The 16,178-nt window shown below is 36.2% G+C and overlaps 1 protein-coding gene across 3 annotated transcripts in view; it reads left to right on the plus strand.

The window, feature by feature from the left end:
• IFT80 (intraflagellar transport 80) overlaps window positions 1-16,178 on the plus strand; it is a 139,292-nt gene that overhangs the window by 8,280 nt on the left and 114,834 nt on the right. For 2 of the 3 annotated variants that reach the window (XM_043595012.1, XM_043595011.1), the window contains exons 2-3: window positions 7,152-7,234; window positions 9,703-9,924. The exons of the other annotated variant lie outside the window; for it this stretch is intronic. In XM_043595012.1, coding sequence (XP_043450947.1) covers window positions 7,198-7,234; window positions 9,703-9,924 — 259 coding nt within the window. In that variant the 5' untranslated portion in view covers window positions 7,152-7,197. The remainder of the gene's footprint in view (window positions 1-7,151; window positions 7,235-9,702; window positions 9,925-16,178) is intronic. 3 annotated transcript variants of the gene reach the window in all.

Here is a 16,178-nt window from a genome sequence, read left to right on the forward strand (position 1 = left end):
GACTGATGTAACTGTTAACCACTTCCAAAAAAATACATTTACAGCAACATTTAGACTAGCATTTGCCCAAATAGCTGGGCACCATTGTGTAGCCAGGTTGACACATAAAATTAACCATTAGAGGAATTAGATTAATAAAAGCATTGAACACCATTGTAAGAACTTTGTTTTAACTCTGAGTAAGATAGGAAGCCATTAGAGTATTTTCAGCAGAGAAATGCTGTGATCTATTTTAAAGCAGTCACTTTGGCTGCCATGGTGAGTACAGATCATGAGGGGTTAGAGGCCAACTAGGAGGTTATTATAATTTAGGTTAACAAATGGTAGCACCTTGAACTGGAGTCATAGCATTGGGAGTGGTGAAAATCAGATATTCTGAAGACAAAGTGTAAAAGTTTTCATTTTTAAAAATTGGATTTGGATGTAAGAGTCAGTGGTAATTCTAAAGTTTTTGGCCTGTGCAAGTGGAAGAAAGGAATTACCATTTACTGAGATGGGTAAGGCTGTGGAAGGACTGAAGTTGGAGGAAAGATCAGGAGTTTTATTTGGATCCCAAGTTTGAGATGTCTGTTAGACATTCAGATAAGTTGTCAAATAATCAGTTAGATATAAAAGTCAGGGTCAGTGGAGAGGTCTGAACTGGAGATAAGAAATTGTAAGTTGTCACTATGTAGTCAATATATTTGACTTTATAGTAAGCCATGAAACTAGGTGATATCACCATGGTGATGAGTGTAGTTATAGAGGAGGTACAGAGACTGAGCCCACAGTTTAAGTTTGGGAAAATTAGGAGAAAAGGCTGGTGAAATTTATTTACTCTATAATTCTGCAATTCCTTTCCTTCCCTAAACTGCCCATGGAAGTTGATCCTAACAGATTGAAAAGGAATCCCACAGAGTTCCATGTGCTCTTAGGAAGGTTGCTTCTTCCTCCCTTACAAAATGCTGCATCAAACTACAAACTACCTAAGAGGCCAGTTCCAGAAAGAAGGCAACCATTTAAATTGCCTATCCACCTTCCCTTGAAAGACCATTGGAACTATTCCAGCATACCTTACATCCGTGTATACATCAGTCTCCACATTTATGATTCTTAATTCCCTGTGTTAGTTCATTATTAGGTTTAGCCATTGATGATGGTAACTTACACGTGATAAAACTTTATTCTCTATCTGTGAATAGGTGATACAAGGCTGATATGACTCTCCACAAGGTCAAGAATCTTGGTTCCTTCTATCTTGTTGCTGCTTTGTGATACATGGCCTTGATAACATGGCTTGAGAGTATTACTCTTTTTATTTTTTTAATGTCTTTATTTTTGATGGGTGCCTGGGTGGCTCAGTTGGTTAAGCATTGGGCTCCTGGTTTCGGCTCAGGTTGTGATCTCGTGGCTCATGAGATGAGCCATGTGTGGGGCTCCATGCTGACAGTGTGGAGCCTGCTTGGGATTCTCTCTCCCTCTCTCTCTGCTCCTCCCCTCTTCTCGCTCTCTCTCTCAAAATAAACTATAGTTTATTTATTTATTTTGAGAGAGAGAGAGACCACACGTGAGGACAGGGTAGGGGCAGAAAGAGAGGGAGACAGAAGGTTCAAAGCAGGCTCTGCGCTGACAGCAGAGAGCCTGGTGCAGGGCTCAAACCCACAAAATGTGAGATCATGACCTGAGGTGAAGTCAGACGCTCAACTAACTGAGCCACCCAGGCGCCCCAGGAGTATTACTTTTATTTTCCGATTTAAAAAAAAAATGTTTTTTTAATGTTTATTTATTTTTGAGAGAGAGAGAGAAAGAGAGATAGAGAGAGTAGGGGAGGGGCAGAGAGAGATGAAGATACAGAATCCCAAGCAGGCTCCAGGCTCTGAGCTGTCAGCCCAGAGTCAGACGCGGGGCTTGAACTCACGAGCTGCAAGATCACAACCTGAGCTGAAGTCGGACACTTAACCAACTGAGCCACCCATGCACCCCTTATTTTCCAAGTTTTTATTTGTCAGTTATATTGTGATTTATAAAACTTTTATAAAAGTTAATAAAATGGCTTCCTTAAGTAACTCATTTACTTTTCATATTGCTGCTGTGGCTAACCACAACTGTTGGGCATTGCTATCTAACCCCCCAGAGTGTAAATTCCAGATTGGGACACTAAGTTGATGATGCTGTAGTGTCTCCATGTGGGTTTCAGAATTGTTAATGCCCTATGTGGCCACACTAGTTTTGAGGGCACTTAGGAAACATTGTTTTACTCTAGGTAGCAAGGTGTACAGCAAAAATTCAGATTCTACTACCACAGAAGCAGGGATGAGTGAATATTGGAGGGGCAGCTACCATTTCCCACCATCTGTCCCAAACTCTTAGTTCCTCCCCATCTAAAACTCGACCTTTTTGAACTCACGGTGTGTCATTGGCCAAATCTACATCCTCAACTTTTACTCTGAATGATTGCTTTACCTTGTTAGTCTAACCTAAATCTGGTTAAATCTAAGGAAATCTCCTTAAATCTAAGGAAACTGCTTTCCCCCTGGCCTCATCAAGTGGAGGCTGTTTTGCCTCCCAGAATCCTATATGTCAAAGGGCCTTGTTCTTCACTGATGTATCTGGACAATTGAGTCTCTTTCTCTTCCTCTTTAAAATTCCCTAGTCCCTTTAAAAGGAGTTCTACCAGATTAAACCATTCTTTATCCTGTCTTTTGTAGTCAGCTGTAGGTCTCTTTTCTATTTTTCCTCATTCAATGAATATTTTAGCACCTGGCTAGCTGTCTTTATCCCCCACCACTATTATTATCATTATTCTCAGTGATTTAACATCCACAAATAAATCCATTCCTTTCCCTGGCCTCTTGGTTCCTTGATCTCATACACCCACTTTGACAGTCTTAACCTACCTTATCATTACCAATATCTACATTCTCTCCCCAAATCTGTTTTAAGCATCCCATTGTCTATGTATCTCCACTTATTTTTCTCTGTTTTACTTCCTCTAGAATCTTTTTTTTTAATGTTTATTTATCTTGAGCGGGGAAGGGGCTGAGAGAAAGGGGAGAGAGAGAATCCCAAGCAGGCTGTGTGCTGTCAGTGTAGAGCCTGATGTGGGGCTCTATCTCATGAACCATGAGGTCATGGCCTGAGCTGAAGTCAAGATTCTGGCACTTAACTGACTGAGCCACCCAGGTGCCCCACTTCCTCTTGAATCTTAATGTTGACAATTCTTCAGACTTTCGTAGGACTTCTAGACCATTGAAGCTACCACATTTTTATGTTCTAAGTCTTATCTTACACCGTGGTTTTGAATATGATCTTTGTGCTGATAACCCACAAACTAATATCTCATTGAGATCTCTAGCTCTGACCTCTCCCCTGACTCCAAACTTGGATATCCATTTTCTCCTTGAATTCTCCATTTGGATGTATAATGGACACCTTGAACTTAACAAATTCAAGACAGAATTTTTGATATCCTCCTTCCAACCTGTTTCTCACTCCATCTTCCTCATCTCAGTGAATGGCAACTGCATTCTACCTGTTGAAACCTTAGAGTCATTATTTGGCTCTTCTTTCTCTTAAACCCAATACATCAACAAATCCTGTGGAATCGTCTTTCAAAATATTTTCAGAATGTGCCCACTTCATACCATTTGTGCCATTACTACCCTCCTCATTCAAGCCACTTTGATTTCTCTTGTGGATTAGTGAAATCTTAACTGGCCTCTCTGCTTTCAGTCTTGCTCATCCTTGATCTTTTTTTTTTCATACCATCCATATTGCCACTTTAACAATGTAAGTCAGATCATATCACTTCTTTGCTCATAACCCTCTACTGGCTTCTCCATTCATTCAGAAGAAAACCCAAAGCTTTTATCGTGGTTTTCCAAGCCCTTTCATGATCTGTGTGTCCCTCCTCTTCGTTCCCAATTTCCTGCCACTCCCTTCACTCACTTGTGTCTTAGCCATACTGACTAATACTGGCTGTTGTGATCTGACTTAACCTTAAAAGCATTATGGCTGCTGTACTTAGAAGAATTTGAAGTGGTAAGTGTAGGAGCAGGAAGATTAGTTCTGGGTTTACTGCAGTAATGGATGTAGAAGATGATGATGGCTTTGGACTATGATGGAGGCACAGAGAAGTGACCAGATTTGGAGTATATTTTGGTAGCTGGACTATCAGCGTTTGCTGGGCATATTTTTTCCTCTTAAGCCCCATGAATGTTGACCCATACTGGACCAAAAGCAAATTATCAATGATCAATGGTTTTTAGTAGCAAAGGCATAGTTGTTCCCATCTGCTTCCCATATAAAGTTGCAAAATAAATCAAGTTAGCTATCCTCTAGAGATTTTCTTACAATTATCTCCCCTACCCCAGCCACTCCCTCTCCCCAAATACTATTGACTGGTCAGATCCTTGGTGATCAGAAAAAAAAGCCTGAGTGCAGTCCTCAGACAGCTTTGCACTTCCCCAAATTGTCTATGCTCGAATACTACTTTTCCATTATTCCTCTCTCCAGTCTCACATCACAATGCACATATCATGCAGATGATCTCAGCTGATGATCTCAGCTAAATAGGATGTATGGGGAAAATCTGTCTGAGCAAGGGAGAATCTTCCCAGTGTTAGAATGCCACCCTCTGATTCCTTGGCACCACGTTTCTGAATGGTTGCAGATACCTTTCTTGTAAACACCATACTGCCTTTACTATTTATATGGGATTATAATATCTTTGGTAAGGAATTATTCTTAATTGTTATGAATTTCAGCAATTTGAGGTATTTTGATGTAGGATACATCATGTCTTTGCTAACGATCTTTTAAGTGTCTGAGTGTAATTATATATTCAGATTGTATATATATTTTCTTATCTATTGTGTTGTCATTTCCAGAAGCAACAATTTCTCTGCCTTTATTCTTTTAAAATCCTTATAAGCTTGGCGAATTTGAATTATTGTGAAAAAGCAACATTTTATAAATGTTTTTGCTCGTTTCCCCTGTAATTAGAGAAGTTCTGATGAAAGGGAGGAAGGAGTTTTGAGAAAAGTACAAAAGGTGCTCCTAAGGACCAAAAAGTAAGCTTGGAAAGAATGCCTAGGAGAAAGTGTGTTCTTGCTCTGGCTACTATACACAGATGCATACTTCTGAAGAACAGAAATCTCCCTAGGTGAACTAGCAGGAGGAGAAAGGTTTCTGACCCCAATAACATATTGGTTGACCATAAAACTTCAGATTTTTTTCTGTGTTTTTTTTTTTTTAACAGTCCCTATTGCTACTCTCACCCCGACCTAGTCTAACAAATTTATGAGCAGAGTAAGTGAAAAAGGTGCTCTGAAATACAGCTGTATTTACTACCTTGCTGATCTAAAAGTCTTCTTGGATTTGGGAGAATGAGAACTTATCTAAGGGAGGCCTACTGAATACTTAATCTATACTCAGCACCTCCTTTAATGTACTTAGCAGTAATTTTCTACTTGGTGAAGGGTGTTTTTTTTTTCCCTTTAAATACACTTTCATTTTTTTTCTTTTTAGGTTAGTGATATTACTCAGAATTCTGTCACTATAAATTAGACTCAGACAATTTAGCATTTTCTTAGTTTATACCTTTTGTTTAGTTTTTTTTTTATTCCAGTATAGTTAACATACAGTGTTATATTAGTTTCAGGTGTACAGTATAGTGATTCAACAATTCTATACATTACTCAGTGCTCTTCATGGTAAGTGCACTCTTTAATCCCCATCACCTTTTTTACCCATCACCCCTCCCACCTCCTCTCTCATAATCATCAGTTTGTTCTTTATAGTTAAGAGTCTGTTTCTTGGTTTCTCTCCCTCTCTCTCTCATTTTTTCCCCTTTGTTTTATTTCCCACGTTCCACATATGAGTAAGATCATATAGTATTTGTCTTCCTCTGACCAACTTGTTTTGCTTAGCATTATACTTTCAAGACCCATCCATGTTGCTGCAAATAGCAAGATTTCATTCTTTTATGACTGAATAGTGTTCCATTATATATACATATTTGTCTCACTTCTTTTTTATCCTTTCATCTATCAATGGACACTTGGGCTCCTAACATAATTTAGCTATTATAAATAATGGTGCAATAAGCATAGGAGTACATATATCCTTTCAAATTAGTGTTTTTGTGTTTTTTGGGTAAATACCCAGTAGTGCAATTACTGGATTATAGGGTAATTCTTTTTTTAATTTTTTGAGGAAGCTCCATTTGATTTATATTGTTTGATGACATGGCTATTTGGGGGAGTATTACTCTTCTTTTTCCATATTTTTATTTGGCAATTATATTGTGGTTTTTATGTAACTTTTATAAGAGATTTATTACCTCTTCCTTAAATAACTCACTTATTTTTCACATTGCCACCATGGCAACCATAACTATTGGGCAGTGTATCTACCTCCAGTAGAATGTACACCTCAGATTGCGGTGCCTGGGTGGCTAAGTTGGTTAAGCTTCTGACTCTTGATTTCAGCTCAGGTCATGAGCTCATGGTTTGTGAATTCGAGCCCCATGTTGGGCTCTGCACTGCCAGTGAGAAGCCTGCCTGGGATTCTGTCTCTCCCTCTCTCTCTGCCCCTCCCCTACTCGTGCTCATGCATGCAGGCGTGCGTGTGCGCTCTCTCTCTCTCTGTCTCAAAATAAGTAAATAAACTAAAAAAAAAAAAAAGAAGAATGTACACTCAGATTAGACCACTAGGTTGTTGATGTCATAATATTTCCATGTGGGGTCCAGAATTAAGCCCATTAAAATTAAGGCCTTGATCCCTTGATCTGACCTTGGAAATTTATTCTAATGTATAAACCATTCAATAGGACCAATATTGATCTGCCATTAAGGGGTTTCCAGTTTACAGAGTCCTTTGATTTGGCCCCAGGACAGCATTTGGAAATTATTTACCTGGTCAGATTTAGTATGTTCAGGCAGGTTGTAGAGGACCTCTGGAGTCCAACCCAAGGCTTCCAGTCACTCCTTGGCAGGATTAGCACACGGATTAGTTTCTTCCTCTTTCCGTGTATTTGATGCCAACGGTATTAAAGGTGTTTCAGTGTCCTTAGAGTGCTAAGATCTTTTGTTTGCTTTTATTTTTTTTGTGTACATGTGTTTGTTTTTAATGCAGATTTTATATTTTCCCTTCAACTTTTATTTTTACAGTGAATGCAATCAAGTGGCATTTTAAAATTCTGCTGAAAGTGGAGACATGAGACTGAAGATATCTCTTCTAAAAGAACCAAAACATATCCTTTTGATACTTACAAACCTTATTGTGATCATCTTACTAGAGTATTGTTAAAAGTTTTTTTTTCTATTTTATATTCTAAAGAGTGGATTTTTAAAAATTCTTTTTAATGGCAATTTAGCTACATTGTTTTTGAAATATTTGAGATCATGTTTTGCAGGTAATTTTCCAAAGCAAACTATTTGCTCTAAATCTTACTTTCAAATTCTTATTGACATTTTTCTTACCCTACTTAAGTACTAAGCTTAAGTACATAAAACACAGTTTTTGTTTAGTCTAGTAGGATCTTGAAGAGCAGCTTTTTTTAAAACCAAATAATTTCTTTGCTAGTGTGATCTCGTATGTTTTCATTGAGCTCTGCTCTGTTTCTTCATACTCATGATAAAGTGGAGGATAAGCTGGGGAAATCTGAGCAGTCAGAACTTTATTATTTCATGTGGGAAGGTAGCAATTATAAATATTTTCTCAAATGCATGACCCTATATTTTGTTAGTAAGAATACCTAAAAATGTGTCAAGAAAATATGACAGGCCTCTCTATCTTCATTCTTAGTTATTTATATCAGTGCTTCTATAAGAATCATCTGTAGACTTTATTGCAGGTCTGTGAAGGGACACGTACAGAAATTAGAAGGTAAGAGGTAAGAAATTTTTGTAGCAATTTGACATTGTCACAACACCCAAATATAAGATCATTTTTCTAATAATTCATTTATGTTTTATCTTACAAAATGTTTTACAATATATTTGAAATAGAGAAAAATGTGGTCCTTCATCAGAGATAGCAAAGGACTGTTTGGACATTTGATCAAACTTTAAAAATTTATATTATCTTATTTTACCTTTAGAGTGAAGATACAATTCCCTTTGTTTTTCCTTAAATCATGTTTACTGTCTTTTCAAAATGTGCCTTCAGGAGTTTATGCTTTATACAATTTTACAGATTTTTGACTGTGTCCATTGTTTGCTTTTACCTTTTCAAGTTGAAGAATGATGAGTTTCTAAACTTTCTGAGTCTGTTAGTCCCCTCATTTCTCCCATACTCTTGAAGATACATCACACATGTCTGACATGTACTCACATCACTTTATATAAGGGTAAACTTAATGTTTTTTTGTTTTGGAATGGGTGTGTTGTGTGTGTGTATGTGTGTGTGTGTGTGTGTGTGTGTGTGTGTATGTGCTCACACACACACACACCCATATGTGTATTTTCTTCCTTTCTTGGTTTTACCTGACATTGTTTAGGCTATAGCAGTTGTATTGGAACACTTTTTTCAGTAATGATCTAGTGATATTCAGGTCCTTTTATTTAGATTATATTTTGAGTTCTGAATATTACAATGCCACATTATTACCTATTTGTACAAACTGTTAAACTCTTCGTATAATTTCTCTTTTATCTTTTTGGTTATTTTCTTAATCTATCATTTTTAAGTATTAAAAAATCTTAGAATATTCCAGAACAATTATAGCACATTGTCTTTTTTTTTCCATTGGAGTTTATTGATTGCTCAGATAAGCCAATAAAAACCAGTAATGAGAAGCGATGGAAGTAAAAAGGATTATACAATAACAAGAGAAAAAACAACCCAACTAGGAATGATCTGGTAATACAGAAACCTAGATATAAGGAAGAGAAAGGTCCCTCGTAAATGATGAACTGAAATGCCTTCCCTAGATACACAGTTCTGCCAGGGTAAGCAGCTTGTTCTGATGGAGGAAGAGAGGGCTAAACTTGAACACCTCAATTTGTAGAAATCCTTGTGATAAATCAGAGACTGAACAAATGGGTTAAATAAGGTGGAAATTTTAGGGTTCATATCTATCTAGTGCTATGCACCATGTAGGTGCAGTAAATTATAATTGAATTGTTTCCTGAATTTAATGTAAAAAAATTTGGTAAGATTTTAGTTTTGGCAGTTAGGCTGTAGGTTTTTTCCTACGTAAATTGTTATTATAATGTGTAAGTTAAGCAGGTATTTTACTGTTAGATTTCAGTCTTCAACCCTTGATTTTTTAAAACTTATCAAAATAATACATGTTTATTCTAATAAATGATACAGATATATGTAAATTTAAAAATTATAGTTCCCTTTTCTTCTCACCTATCCCCCAACTGTTTAGTGTATATCCTTTCATACCTTTTGATCTGCTAGATGTCTTTGTGTATCATTTGGCTTTATTTATGGAATATTTCATACCACAATTTAAAATTTTTCATGTCACCAGATCTTTCTTTTTTTCCTCTTTTGGCATGCGGATTTCTTGCTTTCCATTCTTCTTACAACTGTTGTGGTAGATACTTATTTTCCTTTTTATGGAGAAAATATGAAAGTCATGAAATGGAAATATATATAGAACTTTGAAACATTTGACCTTATTTTTTCTTATACTCTGCATCTGTGAATTATTTTATTAAGATTTAAGGCTTTTGTGTGTTTTATGTCTCCTTAACACGTTGACACATCAAGAATTAGTCAGCTGTGTGGGCTGGACTACTGCTGAAGAACTGTATTCATGTAGTGATGACCACCAGATAGTGAAGTGGAACTTGTTAACAAGTGAAACAAGTCAGATAGTAAAGCTTCCTGATGATATTTACCCAATAGATCTTCACTGGTTTCCAAAAAGTTTAGGCATAAAGAAGCAAACTCAAGCAGAAAGCTTTGTCCTTACAAGTTCTGATGGTAAGTTTTTGATAAATGTTATATGCTCATCTTTGTATTTAAAAGACATAATATCTTAGTATGACGTATGCTTTTAGTTGTTTTACAAAGCTGATATTTGTAGATCTGCATACCTTCATTTACACATTTAATCCATATTCTGTGAAGTCATTTGCTTTGTGTATAGGCTATAAAACTATTGTCATGAAAAGAAGTGAATTAAACTGGCATATCCTGGGATTTGATCTGAGCTTTCTTTTGCCTTTACTTTTTCTGTGATCTCACAGAAAATAATTGTTAAACTATTATAAGTTTTGGTTCCTAATTTCTTCAAGTTTAACTTTATAACATAACAATACTAAAAAAACATGGGCACAATGCAACATTTAGTAAGCTATTAAATATTGTCTTTATTTTCTAGTACATGTTAATTTCTACTTAACAGAGTTGGAGATTTATTTAATTTGACTGTAGCTTTATTACTGGTGAGTAAAAAGCATGACTTTTCTACTTTTTGAAGGAATGTTTTTATTTTCATAGAAACAACTTGAACTGTTTTGTCTGTATTACACTTTACCTACTATGTCAATTAAAAATACATTCATCAAAAGTAATGGAAACTTATGTGGCTAACTTATGCACAGATAGAGTTTTTTGGTTCATCTAACTCCAGGGGTAGATCCTCAAGCACAGCTGCATTAGGCCCCTGTTCTTACCATCTCTTGGATGGGCTCTCCCCACAAGGTGAGCATGATGGCAGCCAGCAGCCCAAGGCTCATCCTAGAAAAGAAATGTCAGCAGAGAGGGTGCTGCATCCTCATTATCTCTTGCAGGCAAGTGCAAACTTGGGTCATGTGCCCATGAAAGAATCACTTTAGTCAAGGGAAGGGGATACTGGTTGACTGAATACAACAGGCCCCAGGCCACCATGGAAAGGGAAAGAGAAGAGAAGAGGGCTTTTGTAACGAGGACAGGAAGGCATGTAATGACAAACGGTCACATCAGATTCCACTTCTTTTACAGACACAACTTATGATAGTTTTTTTAACCTTATTTTTTCTGAATGTTGATTATATGAGATATTGTGTGAAAGTAATTGGCACTTAGAAGATTAATTCTGAACCACAGCTAGAATTTGGCTTACCTCAGATGATAAAATGAAGGGTTGACTTTTTTAAAAAAACTTTTAATTTTGATATAATTTCACATTTACAGAAAGGTTGTAAGAATTATACACATAACTCCTGCATATCTTTATCCAAATTCATTTATTGTTAACATTTTGTCCCATATACTTTATCATTGGCTCTCTCCCTCTCTTCTCCCCCACCCCCTATGACACTACACACAAACAAACACACACATGTCTTTTTCCTAAGTATTTAAGGTTATTTTATAGACATGCCCTTTTAACCATAAATACTTCAGTACATTTCCCAAGAATGAGGATTTCCTGTTATATAACCACAATACAGTGATCAAAATCAGGAAATTTAACATTGATGTTAAATTGAATATATAGTTCATATTCAAATTTTAATAATTGTCCTAATAATATCTTTTATAGAAATTTGTTTTCTTTTCTGGTACAGAGTAACACATTGCTTTTGTCATATTTCTCTGACCTCCTTTAATCTAGAGCCTCCTCAGTCTTTTTTTATGATCTTGACAGTTTTGAAGAATACAGGCTTGTTATTTTTACAGAGTGTCCCTCAGTTTATGTTTGTCTGATATTTCCTCATAATTAGATTCAGTTTACATATTTTTTAGCAACAATAATTAGGGTATCAGATTGAGAGATTTGTGATGCTGCTTTGACCCAGCATTATTATTGGTGATGTTAACTTTGATCACTTTGAAAGGTTGTATTCACTAAATCAAGCCACTGTAAAGTTACCGTTTTTCTGTTTTAATAAATCACTTGCGAGAGGATACTTTCAGACTGCATAAAAGTGTTCTCTTCCTCCTTAAACTTCCTCCCACTATTTAAACATCTATTGATGATATTTGGCTGAATCATTTATTACTAAGATGGTTGCCAAATGGTGATTCTTTTAAAACTTCATAATTCCTTCCATATTGATTAGTTGGTATTCTGCAAGAAGAGCCTCCCCTCTCTCACTTGTGTTTGTTTACTTATGTCGGATTAGACTCATAATCTTATTTATTTCTTGAGTCTCCTGTTGCTATCATTTTTTAAATTTTAATGTGAAAATTGTCCCAGATTTGGCCAGTGGAGACCCATCAGGCCAGCTCCAATGAATTTTGGGGGGGGGGGGTGTGGTAATGTTTCCTCATTATTTTTTGAGCACTTCTTTGCTGGTACAAAATGTTTCGGGCTCATCTTGTACTTTCTCAATCCCAGTCCCCAAACTATCCTTTTCTCCAAGGACGCCTGTTCTTTTCTTGGTGCTTATTGGTATTTAAAAACCAAGGTGAGAGTGCTAGCAAATATTTCCATGGGGTGTGTTTGCTTCAAGGGCCTCTCAGAGAGCTAAGAAATAGGAATATAAATGTATATTAAAAAATGTACATATCTGGGGTGCCTGGGTGGCTCAATCAGTTGAGTGTCTGACTCTTGCTTCAGCTCAGGTTTCCTAGGGTTCCTAGCTCAGGTTTCTCAGGGTTGTGGTATTGAGCCCTGCATAGGGTTCCACACTGAGCATGGAGCCTGCTTAACATTCTCTCTCTCTCTCTCTCTCTCTCTCTCTCTCTTCCTTCCTCCCTCCTTCCCTCTGCTCCTTTCCCCTCACTGACATGTGCACTCTTTCACTCTAAAACAAGACAAAATAAAACAAAAATCCATACGTATCTATAGCTATTGATTTCTTTCTCCTGCGCTTCTTCCCTTCTTTTTCCTTTCCTCTCTTTGTTTTCTTTCCTTCCCTTTCCTCTGTTCCTTCTTTCCTTTCTTCCTTTCTATACTAAAAATCATAAGTTCATTCTGATGCCACCAATTCAACACCACAGGGTTAATTCGAGTCTTTCTTTTTTCTATACTTGGAAACAGTGAGGGAGGCTGGCTCCTGTTATTCTCAATATATTTACTCACTTGCTCAATTCTACAATACACAGTAGATTGTTTCAGAATGGCTAACCTATACTACTGCAGAAAACTAGAGTTTAATATTTGTTTACTTTCATTTTTATCTTTATACTGAGTATATAGAGTTAAAGTCCTGTGTTCAAAAGTTACTTGCATTTTCCCTTTGTTTAACTGTTGGTATGTTATTCATTTAGAATATAGTTAAATGTATTATTTGTGTTTGTTTTCCATTTAAAGTTTCCTTTCTCCCCCATCTTTGTTGATCTGATTATTTTTTGGATATGTAAAACATTAATATGCATCATTCCACAAAGACAAAACTATATTTAAGAAATATACTCAACAATAAATTACCTAAAAAAAAAAAAGAAATATACTCAGAGCAATGTCACTACTCCTCCTCACCCTATCCTATACATCCTGTTTCTGTTTACTCCTTGTAGGTAAACAATTTCTTTAGTTCTGGTTTATCCTTCATCCTTCCTGTTTGTCTTCTGGCAAAAGTAAACAGATAGTTCATATTTTCTCCTTTCACCTTTTGTATTACACAGAGGTAGCATACCATATATTTTCTTTGCATTTTCCCTTTTTTTTTTAACTCAATAGTATATTAGGATTGACTTTTATCTGGTGAATATGGACAGTAAGTATACTTAGTCTTGATAATTTCTGTTGTCTGAGTGTTTCTCTGAATTTAGATTACTTAATTACACTCAAAGAATAGTTGCTTGGATCTCTATTTCAAATTGGCTTTAATGCTCAACATCGCTCCTCATCAGGGAAATACAAATCAAAACCACACTCAGATGTCACCTCACGCCGGTCAGAGTGGCCAAAATGAACAAATCAGGAGACTATAGATGCTGGTGAGGATGTGGAGTAATGGGAACCCTCTTGCACTGTTGGTAGGAATGCAAATTGGTGCAGCCACTCTGGAAAACAGTGTGGAGGTTCCTCAAAAAATTAAAAATAGACCTACCCTATGACCCAGCAATAGCACTGCTAGGAATTTACCCAAGGGATACAGGAGTACTGATGCATAGGGGCACTTGTACCCCAATGTTTATAGCAGCACTCTCAACAATAGTCAAATTGTGGAAAGAGGCTAAATGTCCATCAACTGATGAATGGATAAAGAAATTGTGGTTTATATACACAATGGAGTACTATGTGGCAATGAGAAAGAATGAAATACAGCCCTTTGTAGCAATGTGGATGGAACTGGAGAGTGTGATGCTAAGTGAAATAAGCCATATAGAGAAAGACAGATACCATATGTTTTCACTCTTATGTGGATCCTGAGAAACTTAACAGAAACCCATGGGGGAGGGGAAGGAAAAAAAAAAAAGAGATTAGAGTGGGAGAGAGCCAAAGCATAAGAGACTGTTAAAAACTGAGAACAAACTGAGGGTTGATGGGGGGTGGGGGGGGGAGGGGAGGGTGGGTGATGGGCATTGAGGAGGGCACATTTTGGGATAAGCACTGGGTGTTGTATGGAAACCAATTTGACAATAAATTTCATATATTGAAAAAAATTTTTTTTTAAAATAAAAAAATCAAATTGGCTTTAGATAGAACACTTTATGATAGGGAAAAAAATTAAAAATGTAATTTAAAAGATAAATTTGCAAAATTTATTTAAATATATAAATATAACTATATTATGACTTATGAGAAACTAACATTTCATTTTTTTAAGGTTTACTGTATAAAAAAAAAAACAAGTAACATAACATGCCACAACTAGATGTGGGAAGAAAAGAGAACCAAAGCAGAGTAGTTGAGTATTTTCTTCTAAGCCAGGATGAGGAATATTTGGGGTCTTATGAAAGAGAGGGAAAAGTATGGTAGATCAAAGAAAAGAAATAGAAGGATAAGATAGAAAGGATCATCCATAAATGAAAAAGAAATGTTCAAAAAAGAATAAAGTAGATGCCAATGGGAGGTGGTCAAGGGGTTTTCTGCCAGATAAACACTTGAGGTCATTTTATATATCAGTGCTATATTCTTTGTTATATGATACTTAAAAAAATATTATTCTGGTTAAAAAACCATATAACGTGAGATGTACCCTGTTAACAAATTTTTAAATATACAGTGTGGTATTGTTAACTATAAGCACAATACTGTACAGCAGATCTCTAGGACTTTTTCATTTTGTATGATGTTAACCCAGTTCTTAAAAAAATTCTTTTTTTCAAAATTTAATTTATTGCTCAGGAGATTCTCTTTTCTAGTTGCCACCAACTTTCTCCCCCAATGTTGGCAGAGAAGGTAGTGTTTTTGAGTTTGCTCTTCACTCTTTCAGTGTTCCCTCCCCCTCAGCCTCTCTCTCTTCTTTGTAGTGGTAACATTCCAAAAGAGATCCCTGAAATTCGCCAGCAGGTCCTGAAATACAGAAGGCAGGCTTTTGCCAAGCGTTTTATCTTACCAGTAATTCTCTCCCAACATTACTACTTCTTTTTGAATATTTCATGCAGCTGTATACTACTTTTTAGAAGATCTATTTCTATAACAATGTGTTAAAAGATTTACATTTAAAAATAATTGAATTATGTAAAATAGATTTGGGGAGCTGCCATGTAAAGGAATTCTGGTATAAAATCTTTTGTAAAGCTGTTAAACACTTCTTAAATTATATTTACAGAAGGATAATTTTTTTCTTATTTTTAAAATATTTTAAAAGTTTTTAATTAATTTATTTTGAGAGGGAGGGAGAGAGAGAGAGAGAGAGAGAGAGCGAATGAGAGCGAGCATGAGCGGGGGAGAGGCAGAGAGAGGGAGGGAGAGAACACCAAGCAGGTTCTGCACTGTGAGTGCAGAGCCTGATGTGGGACTTGAACTCACGAACTGTGAGATCATGACCTGAGCAGAAATAGAGAAGTCAGATGTTTAACCAACTGAGCCACTCAGACCCCCCAACAAAAGATGATTTTTTAATACATTGTATTAGGTATCTTGAAGTAATTCCCATATTTTTTTACTAGTTAATTTGTCCATTTAAAAATCTCACTTGAAAAAGAATTTGTGTGTTCATTTCTTTTTATCATAAGTTGGTGGTTGGTTACAGATCTCTGTGGCTTTTTGCAACCGTCTGCCAAATCATTTCTTCTATTAAGCAGTCTGCAAAAGTGCTCATGTGTCCTTTTTCCTAACACCCTATTCCAAGCTCTCTCATGTTTCCATGGACATTTCCTAAGGCATTTCTAACTTTAAGAAATGTGTTTTA

The sequence above is a fragment of the Prionailurus bengalensis genome, chromosome C2, assembly GCF_016509475.1.
Source record: "Prionailurus bengalensis isolate Pbe53 chromosome C2, Fcat_Pben_1.1_paternal_pri, whole genome shotgun sequence".
Lineage (NCBI taxonomy): Eukaryota > Metazoa > Chordata > Mammalia > Carnivora > Felidae > Prionailurus > Prionailurus bengalensis.